At 32.7% G+C, this 20,858-nt stretch overlaps 1 protein-coding gene and 1 long non-coding RNA gene across 8 annotated transcripts; both read left to right on the forward strand.

Moving 5' to 3' along the window:
• The first annotated feature begins 8,421 nt into the window (after positions 1–8,421).
• On the forward strand, positions 8,422–10,072 carry LOC118055982 (LOB domain-containing protein 41). Its single transcript, XM_035068037.2, has 2 exons — positions 8,422–8,853; positions 9,182–10,072. Exons 1-2 carry the CDS (start codon positions 8,664–8,666, stop codon positions 9,883–9,885), a joined length of 894 nt encoding a protein of 297 aa, XP_034923928.1. The 5' UTR covers positions 8,422–8,663; the 3' UTR covers positions 9,886–10,072.
• A 2,522-nt stretch (positions 10,073–12,594) lies between these two features.
• On the forward strand, positions 12,595–20,633 carry LOC118055983 (uncharacterized). 7 transcript variants are annotated; one of them, XR_004688739.2, is made up of 8 exons: positions 12,597–12,689; positions 12,969–13,389; positions 15,008–15,304; positions 16,317–16,619; positions 16,953–17,289; positions 17,430–17,641; positions 18,130–18,266; positions 19,815–20,633. It is a non-coding gene; the product is annotated as an uncharacterized lncRNA (long non-coding RNA). The 7 variants fall into 7 exon arrangements; XR_004688738.2 differs by having other exon boundaries at positions 12,598–13,389; XR_004688740.2 differs by having other exon boundaries at positions 12,598–13,389; positions 15,013–15,304.
• Positions 20,634–20,858: the final 225 nt, after the last annotated feature.

Consider the following 20,858-nt stretch of genomic DNA (forward strand, 5'->3'; position numbering starts at 1 on the left):
TTCAATTCTATGCATCTAGCAATATTTATGGGTTATTCAGTCAAGAAAAAAAGGTCAATTTTTAGTAATTATGTGCTTAAACACGAGTGGTCAATTCAATTTATGCCTTGTTTGTTTCCAGGAATTCATTTTCCTAAAAACCACTTTCCCCACTTTCCCATGTTTGGCAACCATAAGAAAAATCAGTCAACGGAAACTCAATTCCAGTCAACAAAAAATTAAAGCGTTGGAGCAGGAAAGTGTTTTCCTTTTCTTATTCTAAGAAAAACACTTTCCTTCTCTTTATTATATTCCTTCTATGTGAATTAACCACACTTGGCAGGGCACCTTTCCTTGCGTCTTTCTGGCCTTATTTCTTCTGTTGTTAAGGACTCGGAGCAAAAACTGAAGGTGAATGGCCGACTTGATCAATGCTTACAGCTTCTCTGTTTTTTATTTGCTTGCGTTTTGGGACGAAGACAGAGCTAGAAACACTGATCCTTGCCTTCCTCGATCTTCTTCTTTTCTGTTTTGGTTCGTCTGTCTGTTCAGGGGGCGGCGCAACTCGAGACAAGGCTGATGCTCGTGCATTGGCTAGCCAATGCTTCTCTGTTTTTGCCTCCCCTGTTGCTGGGCTCCTCCTCTGTTGCTAGGTTCCCCTCTGTTCTGGGTTTTTTGGTCAGTCGCCTTGTGTTGTTCGTTCGTCTTTTTTTTCTGGGTTTTTGTATCCGTTTTTACCTCCCTTGTTGCTGGCCCCATGGTGCTGGGTTTTCTTCTCCCTTTTATAGAGAAGCTTGCCCCTCAACCATGATCGGATTTGTTGCAAATTTTCAGGTCTCCAGTTGAATCGGGATGGATAAGATGCACGATCCCCAGCACGGTGCCGTTTCGACAGAAAGTGACATTTTCATTTTGATCCCTGCTTTCTTTGGAAATTTGACAGTTGGATCTCAATTAAAATACCTTTTAATTTTACCCTTGGATAATTTCAATTAAGTCCCTGAGTTTATTTAATTAATTAAATAAAAGTTTAATTAAGTCCGCAAACTTATTAATTCTTCTAATTTCATTAATTAAACTAATCCAAATTTTAATTAAATTTCCAAACTTATTAATTCTTCAATTTTTGACCAATTTACTCTCAAATCTGATAATTTCAACCCTGAACTTTGAATTTGTGTTGTTTTAACCCCATTCTCAAATATATTTTTATCCATTCATTTTGTATTATTTATTCAAAAATTGGGTTATGGCATAAGTGATTAAATATTTTATATATATTAGATAAATTTGAAAAAAAAATTAATTTATTAATAAATTATTTTCCAGTTCATTTTCCATAACACAACCAAACACTGGAAAGTGTTTTCCAGTTCATTTCCATAACACTACCAAACATCAGAAAATACTTTTCCGGAATTCACTTTCCCCCGAATTCACTTTCCAAAAGGAAACAACTTTCCTGCAAACAAACGGAGCCTTAAAGTTTTAAATAATTCAACTATGCATCTAGCAATATTTATGGGTTATTCAGTCAAGAAAAAAGGGTCAATTTTTAATAATTATGTGCTTAAACACAAGTGGTCAATTCAATTTAAAGTTTTAAATAATTCAATTCTATGCATTTAGCAATATTTATGAAATTCTCATGGTCAAAATAAACTAACTCTACCTATTATAGAAAAATCATCTCGATGATCAAGGATTCAAGAATGATTTCCTAGATGGATGAATATATAATTATCGTTTTTTATTAAGAGGTTGTTTGGCATTGCGGTCCAAACAGTTTTTTGCAAAATTTCAATTTTTTTTTTTTGCTAAAATTAAGTGCGGTTTGTACTTTCTGGATCGTTTTGATGTGCTGATATCAAAAATGATTTTTAAAAAATAAAAAAAATATTATTGGCATGTTTTTCGACACGAAAAGCTATTTGAAAAGCAACCGCTACCACACTTCCAAACACCCTCTAAATGATTTTTAAAATGGAGGTTCAACAGGTTTTGAATTATTTAATGAAAATACTCCTTTTTTATTACATAACTATAATTGAGAAACCGTAGTCACTAGACTTTAACTTTATTCGCTAAATTATTATTATTATTTTCTAATTTACAATTTGAGGTTAAGATTGCTTTGGTTTTACCTTTTTTTAGTTACAATACACAAATCCTAACTACATTTTATTTATATATAAATTACTCAACTGCAAAGAGTCTGTTTGTAATGACTTAGCTTATTGGCTACCAATTCTCGGTTGGTATACAAAATACTCAACTATTAACGATCATGTGTTATGTAGTTGAAAGTATATTTTATCTTTATTATAGTTTTGAAAGTGTTAAGGTGATTAATACATGTCATAGTTTTACATTAGCCTTATTGAAAACTCTCTCTTAGAATCCTGAGTACAAAAAAAATTATAATTTTTAACCTTTTTAAAATTTAATTTTTCAAATCACAACCACCGTAACTAATATAATATCAAAACATTAAATCTAGAGGTTATGCCCCTACTCGTTTTTTTTATGTGAATCTCACTCAAACATAAATAATACAAAAAAGACAACAAACACAAAAATATATAATTGTGCTGCAAAATGGATCATATAAAAACTCTTGTCACATTATGATGCCGGTCAAAACTCTTCAAAAATAAAAATAAAATATTTAGAAAAATTAGAGACATCACCTAGAATTAAAAATTTTAAAAATTAGTATTGGTTTTAAAGATTCAGAAAAAGAATTTATTATGTCTAAAAAAAACTACATCACCCTCACCAAATCTTTTCTTATTAAATGTTACCTTTGCTATTTTTTTTCCTAGATTTGTCTCTGTGATTGTCATTAAAGAATTTTAGCTTGCAATTTCTTATTAATGGTGAAAACTTGATGTCGGTTACTAACATCAGAGACTCGTTAGAAAAGGGGTTATTTGCAAAAAAATTAGCATCGGTCCCTAAAAAATGAGACTTGTCTTTTACAAAAACAAAAACTCAATATCAGTCCTAATAAAAGAGACTTATCAAGAAAGAGCTAAATTAAAGTTCTAGTTTCTAGATTAAGGCCTTGAACTCTTGAGTTTTGTTTAATCATCTTTAATTATAGCAGCTTGAATAAGTAATTTTATATCTACAAATGTTATTAGTAGTGAAACAATACTAAAAAAAAAAAAAAAAAAAACGAAAAGAACCTTTGAAAGCTATATTTTCTTTCTAGCATTTTTATTGGTGTAAACTAAACAACAAAAACATCGACTTTTCTCCTAGTAAGCATGTCAGGTTTTTGTTGGCATTCCTGCGGATGAAGAAATCATGTATCATGAATATTATAATTTATTTCTAGGTTACTTTTTAAAATTATTTTTTAAATAAAAAAATAAAATATCAATAGTAAAGAGACTGACAATGTAAAAAAACCTAGTTAATGAAGGATTTCAAATAGTAAAAAATGAAGTTATAATTTTAAATGAAATCAAGAGCTTAATTATACTCTATTATATACAAAATTAAAAAAAACAATGCAAATTTAAGGTCATAGTAAATCATTATTTAATGAATTTATATAAAAATTAAGGCTTTGATATCAAATAATACAGATGAAAACAATGCAAATAATAATAATAATAATAAAATACAAGAATACATAATTATGCTGGAAAGAGAATCACAAAAAAATCTCAAATTCAAATTTTTATTGAATTTGTTTTTGGTTCATGTAGTCTCTTAAAATATAATATAAATTAACCTATTTATACTAGAACAAATATATAAACAAAACTGGAAAAATAATAAAACAGTTTTGTATCAAATAGAAAGAAAAAAAATCACAAATTAACTAGAAAAGTATTGCAAATCTCTAATAATAACTTTTATGTTTTATTTGAAGGCCTTCTATACTTGGATGGATATAAAATTTTAACCTTATAAAAAATAAAATCTCTATAATTTTTTTTTAAAACTTCAATCCTGATAAATAATCAAATTGAAAAAAATTATATTTATTAATATAAAATTATATCTTAGAAAAAAGATATTATAGATCATAATCAAGGCTATAATCCATCTAATCCCTACCCTTGCAGGTAAAAAAAAAAAAACTAGAAACTAGTCGCCTGTTTTAATATATTTATTTATCTAGATCCCTATACTTTCCTAAATGTATAGAACTTCAATTTTAGGAATTTTTTTTTAAAATAGCATTATTAATTAAAAATATTGTGAGAATAACACAAATAAAAAAATTAATGAAATAACGCAATTTATATATAGAAAACATGATTTTTATAGCTTGTCACTATACAAAATAACAATATCTAATAAAAAAATATTAAATGAACATAAAAAAATAAATTTAGAGACACAATAAAACTCTGATTATAATATTATTAATATTATTAAAAAAATCTCAATGAAATAAATCCAATACCATCAAAATAAGTAAGTGATAATAACTTGAGTAAGCTATTGTCCAAATGTGCAAGTTGATCTACTTGTCTTGTATAATAATTATAATCTACTTGAATTATTATCGATAATTTTTTTTCAATATTATTAGATTTATCTCAATTTTTTCTCTCTAAAAGTAACGATAATATATTAATTAGAGCTTCAGTCTATTATGGTTTTTTTTTCTTTACCTTTTATTTTTTCAAGAATGTTACTTCACCCCTATTTTAAAAAATATGCTACAAAACAAAAATAGACCCATCTTGGAAGGTTGCATTTAATTAATTCCCAGAGCATGTGGCAATTGGATTCATCACTGACAATCTGAAAATGATTGCCACGCGCTGGCTTCAAAAATTGCATGGCATTCTTGGACACTATTGCATGCGACTTTCAGCACTTTTATCACCTGGACTTGTCCACGTGTCATGTGGATGGCTTCCAAATGTAACGGAAACCATCTCTTTGTTTTTCTTGTTAACATTTATTGGCAACCTCTCTCTCCATTGCCGTGTTAGATGATGGTTTGGTTTCCCGGCATTGTTCTAGGTTTTAGTTGCATCAGTTTCCAAAATATTTTAGCAAAATATTTTCTTATTTTACTTTATCAGCAGTGGCAGAGGCAGGGGCTGACCCATATAAAAAAAAAAAAATGTTTTTCTCAGTTTTTTTTAAATAATTTTAGTTATAAAATAATTGAAATTTTAGTTTTTTTAAAAATAATTCTTTTAATTTTTTTTTTCTTGCTCCGCACCTGTTTATCAGCTTAATTTGATTTGTCAAGTTAAAATGCTCGGGTATTTGTATAACATACAACACAAAAGAACTATTAATTATGTTAACAATAAAAGAAAAAATAATTAAGCAGAGGTGAAACTCTCATTCAAATATGGAAGCGTAGACCGCATGATTCTAATTGGTTAAAAATCGTGTAATGGGGCAGATCGGGGGAGAAACATCTAAGCATATAAAATTCTTAGCTAGAAGCTTGCAGTTTAACATTAGATTCGGCAACTTGTAATAAATTAAGATCATTATTTTATGCAAAGGAAGCAAGTTGAACCCTAAGACGGGGGCCAAACGCCCTTGGATAAGGAAAGAGAGAGAGCTCGGAAAAAAATGTCAAGTCCAATAATTTAATCTATAAAAATAAAATAAAATAAAAACATAATCACATGTCTTTGTCTTCCAAAATCTTAGCAGCCACCTATTCATTGAATATCTAATAATTACAGCTTGATTTTAATATTTTACAAGTTAATAACTTTGATTAAATAGTATTCATCTTCGATTTCGATTTCAATTTCAATTATATTAAAATGATTTTTTTTCTTGAAAATACATCAAATTTTAATAAAATAAAATTTTTTAAAAATATAAAAATAAACACATTCTAAATAGATGATTGAAAAAAAAAAATCATGGATGATGAACCAAAATTAGTAATTTTATACAAAGTTTTGGATTCAAAGCTTTTATTTAAAAAGTACATTTGAAAGTTAATATAAAATCATTATTGAAACTTTGATTGAAATAATTATTTTTACTATATACTAAGTTAGTATATGTTTGATAATGTGATGTATAATATTTTTTAATTAAAATTATATTAAAATAATATGTTGATTTTTTTAATTTTTGTTAGCAGGACATCAAAATCATTAAAATGATCAAAAAAAATTAATTTAATATTTTTAAATAAAAATATTTTAAAAAATAATATCAACCATAAAAATAAACATTCTCTTAAATCATATAAGTTCGGTTTTAAATACTTAATTTTCCAAGATTAGGTTCGATCAATGGACAAATCCCACAAATTAATTATAATAAAAAAAAGAGAGGGTTAACTTTGAGTTTTAACTGATCTAGAGTCTAATCAGATAATCCTATGTGTAATTCAAGTTGTTAGAGGATAAGCACAAGGAAACAAAGCGAAAAAACCCACTCCAAAACCGATGGCTAAATTGGTCATGTAGTGCGCCCACAGTCCCAAAACAACACACACACGAAACCAGAAACCAGAAACCAGCTACTTGTTTTCCCTATAAGTGGTTTCAGCACACGACCTCCCGAAAACCGGGAGCTTTAGTTTTTTCTTTTTCCTTTTTTTTTTAATACCGGGAGCTTCCCGCGGACCCAAGCGCTCTTTTCCGATTATGTGGCGATTCGACACTCTGACAAGTACGTGGATGACACGCGCTTTATTTTTTTCTTAAAATTTGGATCCACTTGCAATCCTGCTCCAGCATTTTCCTTTTCTCCGTGGATACTTGTAATTTTCAAGGGACTCTTTTGCCCTCAATTTGCTTTTAACCAAACTGAGGCTCCGTTTCTTTTACACACGCGCCCACCCTTATTAATATAAAACTTACATAATTCAATATGTACACGATTACTGTATAATATGATTTTTAATTATATATATATATATATATATATATATATACTTTTAAAACTTAATTCTTCAAAAATCATTAAGTTTTTTAAATCGTGTGTGATATTATAGTAACTTTTACAATTATAGTTTTAAAAAAATAGATATAAAAAAAATACATTTACTGGTAGTTTTTAAAAAAGTATGTCACTAATTAAAACTGCTATAAGATGAATTTTTACGTGTAAAATAAATAAAATTAGATTTTTATAAATTATAAATTTATTATTTTAGTTTTTATAAAATTAAGATTTGAAATGTAATTACAAATGGAATCTAATGCAAACTCTATTGTTAGATAAATAGTAAAAGTTGTCATGCTCTCTAAGTTAAGAATGTGATTCCAGATCTTAAAAGTAAGAAATATAATTTTTTTTTCACCTTATCTTGTGTTTTATATATATATTTTTTATGTAATTAATTAACTTTTTTAAATTCCACCAAACATTAAAATTGTACCAAAATAAAAGACCCTCACAAATTTAAAATAGAGGAATAAATTTGTATCTCAGAATTTGATATATAAAATAAACATTTCTTAAAGTTAAAGTATCCAATTAAAGAAGTAATAAAAGATATAAAAAAATATTTATGTGGTTCAATCATAATCTATAAGAAGATATATATATTATATATATTATATATGTTTTAATTGATGATCTATTGAAAATATGATGAATGATACATGAAGAAAAAAAATAAATCAAATATGTTGTTACGAAACAACTAAATAAATCCCTTTAATGAATGCTCCAGCAAATTTTATAAATTTCTCCACCAATTCTTGTAATTTTAAAAAAAACTAATATATTTTTCAACAAAAATAATATATTAAACACATATATATATTATTAACTGATTATTTAACCTCAACTTTGTATATAATATTGTTATTTAAACCTATCAATATATCATGTTGCGAATTTAATTATAATATATGTGATGTGAATATATCAATAATGTGTTTTGTAATATGAAAAAGGAAAAAAAGTAAAAACGATATGATTATTTAAAAAATAAAAATAAATATCTTTTTATAACAAAATAATTCAATATTTTAGCATGTTTTAGCTTATTTAAAGCGACATTGAATTAGTTTTCAATTAATATTATATATATTATGTATATTTATTTATTTGAATTAGTAAAAAATTATTTATTTATTTATTTTTTAATTTTAAATTATTTTTTGATATACTAATATACAAAATAAAATTTAAAAAAATAAAAAAGTATTATTTTAATATATTTTTAAATTAAAAATATTTTACCAACCACCTTACGTTAAGGTACATGCATCCAAACAGATTTAATATCGAGAACTGTAACGTGTTTCAGAAGAAAAGAGTGTAATTTAAGATCAATTGGAGGGCAGATTAGTAATTAAAGAGTCCAAATAAGAGCTACAAATGTAACAGCAACTCCCCTATGGCAGCACCAAACAAGCTATCCACCATTGGGAGTTGCCCTCACGCTCTGTAAGTGAAAGTAGCCATGAGATGAGAAGATTTTAACATTTTAAAATCAATATTAAAAGATGGAGTGGTGGTGGGGGTACAAAGTACAAGCTCCAACCTTCTTGAATGTGGAAACCAGTGTTTCGGATGTTGAGATCGTCCCTTGTATCTCTAATAAACGCAGCGGCTCTTCCTCTTCTCAACAGACACGCCCAACACATCCTCTTAAATACCTACCTCTCTCTCTCTCTCTCTCTCTCTCTCTCTCAACAACAAAGATCAAAGATTCTTCTTTCCTCTAGTTTCAGTAGTATTGTCGTCTTTCGTTGCAATTGGAAGCCAAAATGCGGATGAGTTGTAATGGATGTAGAGTTTTACGCAAAGGTTGTAGTGAAAATTGCAGTATTAGACCTTGTTTACAATGGATCAAGAGTCCGGAGTCTCAAGCTAACGCTACTGTTTTTCTTGCCAAGTTTTATGGCCGTGCTGGCCTTATGAACCTCATCAACGCTGGCCCTGAACATCTCCGTCCTGGTTAGTACATATATTAAGAATATTTGGGTTCTCAAAAAATCTAAACAACGATAAATGTTTCTGGAAACTTAGTAATTTCTTTGTAACCCTTTTAACTTTTTAGGTAAAAATTCCAAGTTTAGTTCTTGCTGGTGCAAGAAACGACTTATAGTTCTTGATTTTTTTTTTTTGTCTCAACAATTCAAAGTTTTTGAATGCTTGTGAAAATTCAAGAATTCTAGATGACCCTTTAAAGTTTCGATGTAAAAGAACTGGCCCTAGGCTTCCTAAGATAATTTTATGATGCCTCAAAATTGATGGGTTTCTTTTCTTTTCTTTCTTGTTACAGCAATTTTTAGGTCTTTGCTTTACGAGGCTTGTGGGAGGATAGTGAACCCAATTTATGGATCAGTTGGGTTGATGTGGTCGGGAAGCTGGCCACTTTGTCAAGCAGCCGTTGAAGCCGTGCTAAGAGGTGCGTCGATAACTCAAATCAACTCTGAAACCGCAGCTAATGCCCAGGGACCTCCGCTGAAAGCTTATGATATACGGCACGTTTCGAAAGATGAGAACTCGGCTGCCTCAAACGATGCTAACCGGGTCAGGACTCGGTGTCGAGTCGGGCGAGTTGTGAAGCCGAAAGCTAGCAAACCGTCTTGTGGTGGTAATGGGTTGGGGTCGATTGTTGCTGACTTGTCGGCGACACGGGACGGCTTGACTCGGTCCACGAGTCACGAGTCCTCGGTGAGTCACCAATCCGAGTTGGCAATGGTGGACGGTGAAAGCAAAGAGACGGACGAGAGCATGATGTCTGTGGAAACAGCAGAGGATTCATTGCTGTTCCGATCCGAACCGGAGTCAAAGAGCGATTTGGCGACCCAAGACGCTGCTAGTAACGAAATTGCCGGGGTTGGGCTGGACTTAGCTCTGGGCCTTGAGCCCGTGTCACGAGCGCATCTCGTTGTTCCGGTGAAGAAGAGAAGAATTGAAGCTCCCTGGTCTAGTGATATTGACACGTGTAAGATGGAGCTGGGACTTGACTACGCAGCTTGAATCGATGAGAAAGCCCAAAGGAAACGTGAAGGGTTTTTTTTTTTTTTTTTTTTTTTCCCGGGGTTTTTTCCCTCGGTGTAATTTATTTTGTTTGATTTTGCGGCCCTTTATGGTGAAAATAGAGCTGTACAAACCTGGTTTTTACATGGACAGAAACGGTAAATGATCAATAGAGGGATCTTTTTAACCTTTGAGCAATCAAATCCATTTGATTTGTTGTGGGGATCCCCCCCCCCCCCAAGAGTCTCCCTCCTTCAACATCTGTGGAGGCATGGAGTGCTCAAGCGATTCAAAAGTAATGGCTTCAACTGTTCAATCTCGCCGCTAAAAGGAGAGTCGTCAATGGTGGTTGGATGTCATGGGGACTCGTGTGCCTGTACGCCTGGTTTGAATGGGTGTGTGTTTTACTGGATGCGGAGTCTCATGTGATGATGGAATGATGTTAAAAGCTGTGGAAGACTCTTGACACGGGGGGTGGCCGGTGGGGGGCGCTCAAAACAAGGAAAATAATCTACGAGCTGGGGGTTGCTCTGCTGTCTATGTCAGGGCTAGTTTCGTTATTAACACATTTAAATTTTTTTGTCTAAATAAATGAAAAAAGAATGGGTTAAATGGTACTGTTTATACATTTCAGGTTAAAAAACACAATATTTATTGCTTGTTGCTAAAGGAATAACGGAACTCGTAGAAAAGATGAAAGAAAGGGATTTTGTAAATACACCAAAGCTTTTATTATAATAATACTAGTATGGTAAAAAAAATTTATGAATCTAACAATAACAAGAAATATCAATAATAATAATCTAAATATGCCATATCTGCAGTAAAGAACAATGAGCTAGCTGTTATTATTGGGTGTTGTTAATTTATTATCATTGAGCAATAATGTATGATTCATTCATTCGAGTTATTATTGTTTGTTTTTCAAGTTTTTTTTTTAATTATCTAATTTTTTTATTAGATGTTGCTATTTTGAATAGAGATAAATTGTATTGTGATATTGATTGTTTTTAAATAATTTTTATTTAAAATATATTAAAATAATTTTTTTTTTAATTTTTAATATTTATTTTAACTGTAATAATTTTAATTTACTGTAATTTTGTTTTTATAAAAAAATTATGTGTCAGGTGGCCTGAACTGCTCTGCCAGATACATGCGCATGTCTTGCACATGTACAAAAGTAGGTGTGACGTGCACTGTTTTTGATGGCACCTTTTGCTTAGGTTCTGTACTTTCAGTTTTCCATCATGGGAAGAGGCATGGCTCCTGTCCAATCAGGAATCAAAGCCGTTTCCTTGCCCCTCTCTCTCTCGTTCGTTAATTTGGGCCTCAGACTCACCCAATGCTTTTAAAGTCCGTTTCACCCTCCTCTCCTGTGCCCCACTGCCCCTCTTCCATGCAAATGTTAGCCAGGAAGAAGCCCCCTAATTCGTCATATCACGTATCCTCTTCACTTTACCTGCGTGGGACTTGATTTTTAGAGTTGTAAAGGGAATTTTTTTTTTAATATTTTAAATTATTTCTTATTTTTTATATACTAATATTAAAAAAAAAAAATATATCATTTTAATATATTTTTAAATAAAAAATTATTTTAAAAAGGAACGTTATTAAGCTTTCAAATATATATTTAAGATGACTTTGTTTTAATTTTTAATTTTTTTCTGTTTAAAAATATATTAAATTATTATTTTTATTATTTTTTATGATTTTAATATATTAATATTAAAAAATCTAAAAAATATCATATATTATATTATTAAATACATGTGTCATTAAGCTACATACAAGGTAAAAAGTTCATCCCACATGTCCAGATGTGTGGGGTTGTTTTACTAGGTCTCAGCGTTCCTTTCCTATTACTAATTGATGTTTCGATCACAAAAGTTTTCAAGGTTTATTTGAAGTGGTTTTGTGATGTTTAAAAGTTTAGCGATGATTATATTTTAAAGTATTTTTTATTTAAAAAGAATATATTTTGTTTTAAATTTATTTTTGATATTATTATATTAAAATAATCTAAAATAAAAAATAAAAAATATTTTTAAATAGTTTTTTTAATTTTTGCAAATCTATATTTAAACTGGACTCTGATTTGTTTTGCGAAATAAGAATGAAAAAGAAATAAATTATTTGAACATAAATTTTTTGTTGTGTGAATATAGATGATGCTTTATTTAATATTTTTCCGAGGAAGGTAAGTATTCTAAGAATAATCATTCATTTGCATTTTATTTATCTAAATTAATAATTATATTTAAATTAATATATTTTATGTGGTTTATATATATATATATATTTAATTAAATGTAATTGTTAATAATTACGTAAGATTCAATTTAAATAAATAAAGTATGAAGTTGTGAGTATTTATAATACTTCTGATGTAGTTTTTTCTATATAAAATTTGATCTAAGTTAAATTTTATTTTAAATTATTTTTTATTAAAATAATACTATTTTTAATTAAAAGAATATTGATCTGCTATATTAATTAAAAAAATTAGAAGTATATTTTTTTAAGATATTTTTCAATTGAAAATAAATATTTTTTTTTAATTCCAACAATCTACATACTTAAAAAACAATTTAAAAAAAATAGTTAGAAGATAAAAACAATCACTCCTTACAAATCCCCTTGATTTGTCATTGGACTTGGCCCAAACCACACTAAAAAACTACGAAGAACAAATAAACTCAAAGAAGGGGGGGGGGGGGGGGTTCCTCCATTGAGAGTTCCACCGCTGCCATCTCTAGCTAGCGGCAATTTGCTTGAACTCTCTCTCTCTCTCTCTCTCTCAGGTATGCGCCTCTCTCCTCCTCCTTATCACATTTTACAAAACCCTAAGTTTTTGATTCTTTACTTTATTTTCTTACAAAAAGATCAATCACGAGTTTATAGTTCTAAATTTTGAGTCTAGTTAATATTTTTTATATATATAATTTTGTTGAAGAATGGATGGGAATAGGTGGAAACTTTTCAAGAAACCGGTAAATACTCAATTTAAAAGGAAAGGGGTGAGTATTAGTTGTAGGAAAGGAAAATACGAAGAATTATCTTGATGATGGTACTGTTTGTAGGATACTGTGTCCGTCCAGAGAGATTTGGAGTGTTATTGGAAAGGGTGGGAATATAGTGAAAGCCTTAAGGGAAGAAAGGCAGTCCAAAATTACTGTTGCTGATTCAGTTCAGGGTTTGGACGAGAGAGTTATTATTTTTTATAGTTCTTCGGTTAAACCTCCGATAAAAAATGACGATGACGAGGAATTGGAGCCACATTGTGCTGGCTGGACGCGCCTTTGAAAGTTCACGGCCGTATTGTGGATGGTGAATTGATGATGATAAGGAGAATAATTTTGTCACGGCAAGGCTTCTTGTTCAGAATAATATGGTACGTTGTGTTTTAGGAAAACGGGGAGATGTTACTCAGAGGTTAAGAAGAGAGACTGGTGTAAACATACGTGTTCTTGCTGTGCTACGGACACTGATGAATTGGTCCAGGTAATATATGATGTTGGTCTCTCTTTTGCTTCATCGGGTTTTTATTGGACATGATACTGGCAACGCATTGTTATTTCTTTTATTCCAATTCTTTTTCCCCAGTAACTGAATTATAGTTAATATGTAGGCTTTTTGGCTGACTATAATTTGTATTAGAAGTGGATGATAATTCATGTTAACATTTGACAAATTACCGAAGCTGTGTGTTGGTATTATGTAGTAGTACAGATTTTGGCATATGAGTATTGATCGTGAATGAATATGAATCATGCCATCTCTCTCTTTAATTGGCCTGTCTTGAGAATTGTAAATCGTTCTTGAACCTTTTCAAAGAAAATATTGATTCGACTTTCATCATGAGATCACATTAAAGACATGTCCGGAGATTGATGGCATTGCATTCTTGTATGTTCCCAAGGTAGAACTCTGTTATATGCATGTTGGAGAAGGTATTTTGTTATTATGCATGGATTGCTCACCAGGGGAAGGTGTGCTAATTCTTTTATTCCTTCTTTTCGATAAACGCTGTTGTTTTTTGGGCTCTTGGTCCTAATTAGTTCCTGTAGTTGTGAGCCAGGATAACTAGTTGTTAAGTAGGAGGATTCAGGAATCTCATTTGCATTTGTATCTTGCATACAAGAAAAAAAAGGCTTAAAGTCCTATTCTGTATAGTCTGCTCCATCACTTGATTATCACTACTGCAGAAAAATAATTGCTAAGTTGAAGACCTGTTAGGTAGCGCATATTTTTTTTTTGTCCCGTTAAGGTTTTTGGCTGTGCCTTCTGGAGACTACTTGCCAGTGGTTTGGTTCTGGATAATGAGAACATGTAATTAGTTTTGGGCGTGCAATGCACTGAGCCCACCCATATCAAGTTGCAGTTTTAGCATCATTAGGAACGAATGTAAAGCCTGCTCTTTTTAGGTAAGAATGCAGTGTGCAGCTTTAACTTTTTTTTACTGCATTATACCTCAAGTTTGTGATTTTTTGATACAAAATTAATGTAGCTCATGCAATTGCAGTCTGATCTTTCTAATAATTTCTTGAGTATAAAATGACATCTGAGAAGAAATACCTTGGTTTGCAAATTGTCCTTTGCCTCTTCAACCTTTGATGGTAACTGCAGCATAATGGATTTAAGAAGTGGCATCAAACACTTATTTGAAGTTTGTAGTGAATTATGTGAGACAGGATATGGAAATAGTCTTTCATTGGCTTTTGAGAGGCTGATTCTCAGTGCTTTTTTCTACGTGAGCGAAGTTAATTGAGATGCCCAACAACCCAAGGACTTAGCAAAATCTTAACTGGAAGGATATTGGGATTCTTGGAATTCTTTTAATGCGTATGCCAATAGTTGAATAAAGTAGTATCACTAGATAAAGTAGACGAGTGCCTCATGTGGAAGATTGTTGGGTTGATTGAAGTCACATATATGATCTGAAAGTTACTAATTGAATTTTGATATAACCATATCATCCAATGGATTGTAGTGTAGTTGACTCAATACCTAAGTGGATATGTTAACGTTGTTTGGCTAAAGACTTTTGGCATTGACATCTTTATGCTTTCAACTGATTTCACTGCTAGATTTCTTACCCGAGTTCCGCCTTGTGAATCAGCATAGTGGAATGCAGGTCTTCTAAAAAAGATGGGTCTTCTTTGGCTGTTTGTACGCTTCTCATGAGCAGTTGACATAGGCGGTCGCCATGAACTGTCCTCAAAGATGTGACAATTATTTCCCCAATAGAGCTCAAGTGATCTGCTTGACTGAACGCTCTTTGTATTGGAAGGAATGTTGTAGTTTCAAGTTTGAGTTTGAGAGATACATACAGAAATGAGTATACCCCTGCAAGATCTTAGCGTACACTGGTTAAGTCATGACAGTTGTAAAGGATGAGGCCAAACATGCAGAAGAGGTGGGTGGATTGACCTTTCTCACCTTATTGTTATATCTAGTGCAGGAAGACTGGCATAACTACGGAATTAATAGCATTTATGAAGGACATTTATTTTTCTATTTTGACCTCTTTCCCTGTTTTCTTTGTTATATTATTTTATGTGAAGTGTGAGTTGTTTCATATTCTTTACTGTGTCTTCAATAGAAGATAGATGGGGTTTTCCCTGGCATTAGTAGATACGCTATTCATACTTTGAAGTTCACTTTCTCCATTTAGCAACCTCCAGCCAGATGATGAGTGGTACCTCTTCCCCCTTGAAAAGGAAGAGTTACGTACGGGAGCTTTTAAGAATGGAGTAGGACAGAGCTATGCCATGATCCTGTCATATAGCCTTCTATTATCATATGATTTGACTATTTACTTAATAACTACATATTTTCTTATGATTTTTCTCTGTGATTGGGTTATGCCCTTACCCCCATTGCATTATGCAGGCTGGGGAGATTTCTTTTATCCCTGTTTGATAGTTTCGAAGCTATTTTTTTATACTATATCTAATCCTGGCAGAATTTTGGTGGTTAGCCCTGCATATATATGGGAGCACAAATGGGAGCACAAGTGAACTGGTTCTTTTTCTTTTTTTAACTGGTTTATTCTACAAATTTGTCCTTTATGTAGGAAGAAACAGTTTAAGAGGATTGGCCATAATGATAATGACACCCTAGTTCTTAGATTCAGTAAATTGTTAGTTTGATTGCATCCTGCTCTTGGTGGTTTCATTCTGGTTGAATTTGACAACAAAGATTTTCTCTCCCTGGAGTTTAAGATGGTGGATTGCTTTGCTAGGATTGGTGGTCTTTGCTTTTCTAAAGGCTTTATAACCTGACCAATTTCCATTACTGTTGTATATTTTGATGTTGTTTTTTCCCTAGAGACATTGTAATATTTCTCAATGCTTAATGAGTATCTGGTTGGGGTAGTATATGTGGTACTTTTGGCTGAGCTTTAAGTTGGCAAGACTATCTAACAGGCTGTTATTACGAGGGCTTTAGAAGTTAACATCTATCCTGAGTTGGATTGATGTATATAACATACAAAAGTGCCGTAGTACTTCCTGGACCTGTAAACTGCTGCTAAGTTGAAAGAATGTGGTGGTATGGCGTGTCTTTTGCATGCAAGAAACTGCACTGAAACAGAAGTCTAGGAGGGTTTGTTCAGCATACACATTACAAGAAGCGGACCTTTTCTATCCATAAGGTGACTCTGGAACAGAAGTCTAGGAGGGTTTGTTCAGCATATACATTACAAGAAACACACTTTTTCTATCCATAAGGTGACTGATCATGCCTCATTGCATGTTGTCAAGTATTTGATGATTGTGTGAGCTCACTGCTTTTGAGCATTTGGATGCAGAAGCATCATCATTTGCACTGGTGTGCACAGGGACATGAGTACAAACTTGATTGCTGCATAATTATGTTACGATGTTTTATTATGGAATCATAGCAATGGGCGCACGCGCGCCTTGCATATTACTTTTTGTAACATTCCAAGTTCATGTTTATGAAATATTGCATGTAGATTTTCCCCTCTTCATTAATCTATGGAAAAGTTGGAATTTTCGTGCAACTCCCTACAGTGTGTAATTTCAAAAGGTAAATTTCAGATCTCTGGAAAACCAGCTGTGGCAAAGAGGGCTCTTTATGAAATACCTGCTCTATTGCATCAGAATCTGCGCAAGGACAAATCTCCAAGTGTTTCAGGGTCTATGGAATCCAAGATCACAAACCATTGAAGCAATTCTTCAGCTTCAGAATAAAACTAGTGAATTTTCTGAAAAGGGTATGATTACTAGACTTCTGGTTCCGTCAAGCAAGGCTGGCTGCAATCTTGGACAAGGAGGTCAGGATATCAATGAAATGAGGAGGTTGCGGGCAGAAATTCACGTATACCCCAAGAATGAATAGCCTAAATGTGCATCTGAAGATGAGGAGCTTTTACAGGTAATGAGGTTGAATGCAGCACTTCACAATCAATATATTTTGCTGATTTTAATGTTTTAACTGATGATGCTCTGATTTTTTTCCCCTTTTCCTTGGAGCTTGGCTATTATTTGAGGTAAACTTCATACTGGTTTTCTCAGATATCTGGAAATTATGGTGTTGCTAAAGATGTTTTGGTAGATATTGCATCTGACTCGGAGAAAGAACTTTGCATGATGAAAATGCTGGAGCAGAACCTGAGCGTGCTGGACCTGTCCTGGGCTTTGGGCTGGCACACAACTTGCTAGGAATAGGACACCCACCATCTGTTATGATGGGAGCTAGCAATTCTGGTGGATATGAACCTCTCAAGGTAATTTTGTTTCTTTTTTCCATCTTTATGTACTTTATATGCTGACTATGTGACTACCTGTTTAAGTTTTTTGTGATAAATTCAGTGACGAGGGTTATAGATTGTTCTTGTTGGGAATTAGTGTATTTCTACCACACTCTGGGCAGTAACTTGTACTTTTAAATCTGTTTTTCTGTAGTGATATAATTGAATTGAGACAATATCTTGATTGAACATAGGCCACAGTTCCATAATGTATTTAGGAATGTCTGAACCAAGAAAATAAATTGATTTATATCCCACAGTTAGGGGTGCTTGAACTGCTAAACAAAACTCTTCTTTCTTCTGCTGCAAGTCCAGCACATGCTGTGTTTGTGTGTGTAATGTGGACGAAACACAGGTGCAAGTCCAGCTGCTATGGGGAATTGATAATGTTTCTATTTTTGCAAGTACATGTTAGCATTTGAATAATAATGTGATTGAGTTCTTTGTTATTCTCCAAATTTCAGATACCCAACTATGAAACCATGTTTTGGAGGCTAATAACTCGCCTAATATGAACCGTGTTTTGGAGGCCTATAACTCACATAATGGAATGGATTCTGTCATTAGATCTGGAGGGTGTGATGTTTCAATTATTGACGAGGTATGTTCTTGACATATTTTCTGATACAAGTCTTGACCATTCTAAGAGCTCCTACAATTTCTGGCCTTGTTGTTTAGCAGAAGCATATAAAATTTGTGAGGATTTGGACATATTTTCTGATACAAGTCTTGGTTTTTTTGCGTTCATATCAAGCATGGAACAACCACAAAAATATCACCCATGATTTCAAACTGTGCCATTGAGTTTTATGAGCTTTCAGGTTTTTGTAAAGTTCATCAATGATCGTCTGCTAGAGTCTGCTAGATGATTGATGCTGCTGCTAATAAGTGGTTCCATTAGCTGGTGACATGGCAGACCAGATCAACATAAATATATATCGTTTGACATATCAACAAGTGACAATGGCAACTAGTCCATGCCTCGTGTTTCGAGAATTCAGAAATCTCAACTCAATTTGCTGAGTTATAATTCCTGATTAATGAAAAAGCAACACTTATGGTCATTATGTGGACAAAACCATTCTAAGAGCTCCTACAATTTCTGATCAGAATTCTTGTTCTTTCTAACTTTTAGTGGTTGTTTCTCCCTTCTTATAATGGCCTTTTCTCTCCCCAAACACACAGTTCATGGTACCATCCATCTCCTCCTTTTGGTGCCTTGGAGTCTCCAAACCAAATATTTTTCAAATAATTAAAATAGTATTGCCAGGCATAAGTTCTTTAGCACAATTTCCACAGATAAAAAGAAAGGCATCATTTTCCAAATCTCATTTATATTTGTTAAGATACCAGTAAATGTTTCCATTTAGCATCATTATGATGTACTGATGGCAGTGATAAAATTATTGAGTTGTGAAATCTGAGAAATGCCACATGTCTCTGAATTCAAATAAATCATTTAGAGGAGAGCGAGTTTTTTAGAGTTCTCAAGAGACACATTAGGAAACCAACTAAAATTCCTTGATACAGGTAGCAAATAAAACTGCCTTCTGCACCAGCATAGAGTTACAACTGCAGATTGAGTTGGAACTTCCCAGTTGTATGAGTTCACTCACAGTCTCGCCTTTCTCCTGGTCTCTTTAAGCTAAACTCATCCCTGAACTCTTCTTGATCTAAAAACATAACCACTACTTGAAGAAAACTAATATCTGAGTTTTCTCATACACGACCTGCTTCCTTCCTGCTGTGTTTCTCTTCAACAACATCCTGCTTCTATTTATGTTGCTCAATTGATTCATGGTTTGACTATCATGGTTTTCCTTGGACTCATCATCCATGCTTGATCATGTGGGTATGTGTTGATTGTAGCAGTGGTCATGGAGCTGGCCTTGCCATTGGCAATATTCCTTCCCTCAAGGAATTTACACTGCCAGTACTATACGTAACTAGCTTAAAGCATTGTGAATAATGGCTCTATTCTGGTGCTTTCAAAGCAATAAAACTGAAACATTAGATGAAATTAACCTTTACAGTTGAAGGAATTTTTGTAGTATTTTGTTTTGCTCTGTAGCATCAATCATTTGTAATATTTTATTTCATGAATTTTATTTTTGCAAAAGATTCTTAAATTTCTTTATACAAAATGCAGGTTGTTGGAACAAGGTTGAAGCTTTTACATCCCATTATGGTAGTTATGAAGTTGAGAATCACGGATCTTCTGAGCATTTGACTGCTGCACAAAGTCTTTATCGAGCTTTCATGTCTTCCGGTGGACAGAACATGAATTCCCACCAGGTTTCCTACCAAACCAGCGTAAATTCCCAGCAAAGCTCATACCAAAGCATGAATGCTCACCAGCAAGACCCCTACCAAAGCAAGAACACGCAGCAGATCACCTAACAAAACGTCCATGCTCAGCAGAACACGTACCGGGACATGAATGCTCGGCAGATCCCCTATTAAAATATGAGGGCACATCAAAGCCCCTACTCCATGACTGCCCAGCAAGGTTTCCACAAATACTAACGCTCCACAAAGTTCCAACAACAACAGTTCTCAGCAAGTCGCTTACCATCACCGAGCACCGACTTTGATTTGCCCATTTTGTATCAGGATTTGTCATTTAGTGTCCTAACAATAATAATTATTGGGAAAAAAAGAGAGGAAGGTTTCTTAACTACAACTGGCAGATAGACTCGTCAGCAGGACAGGATGCACAGCGATTGCTCTAGCTGTGACATTATCTCGGGGGATACGTTAGTGGAGGTGCAATTTTGGCTGGTTAGTGCAAATTGTTAACTTCTGATTAGAGAAGACAGGATTTTTATTCTTTAAAATCGACAATCAAGTATTTTCTAGAATCGAAATCATTAAAATCTTATCAGGATGAGAAATCTGTTGGAAATCCATGTAATTCCTGCTGCGGTTCCATCCTTAAATGACATGCATCAGAACCAATTTAGATTCAGATGGTTTGGTGACCAGGAGTGATGTGATTATTGGTTGTCTCTTCAGTACTTTGAGCTCTGTTGTGGATGTATACCAAAAAGCTAGCTTTCTTCTAAATGATTCAAGTAGATCTTGAATGGATTGATATGATCTCTTCGGAAAAGGCATAATCAAGCTTTACAGCTCAATATTTATCCTTAACCCATTGCAGACGACCTGTGCGTGTTCGAGGTCCCGAGTTTTG

This window comes from Populus alba, chromosome 4 (assembly GCF_005239225.2).
Source record: "Populus alba chromosome 4, ASM523922v2, whole genome shotgun sequence".
Taxonomy (NCBI): Eukaryota; Viridiplantae; Streptophyta; class Magnoliopsida; order Malpighiales; family Salicaceae; genus Populus; species Populus alba.

What these genes read in the sequence shown, in the direction of transcription:
- LOC118055982 (XM_035068037.2), top strand. Translation starts at nt 8,664, where the DNA reads ATGCGGATGAGTTGTAATGGATGTAGAGTTTTACGCAAAGGTTGTAGT. An exon ending in CCCTGAACATCTCCGTCCTG is followed by an intron (nt 8,854 to 9,181) that starts GTTAGTACATAT and finishes TTCTTGTTACAG; the next exon opens with CAATTTTTAGGTCTTTGCTT.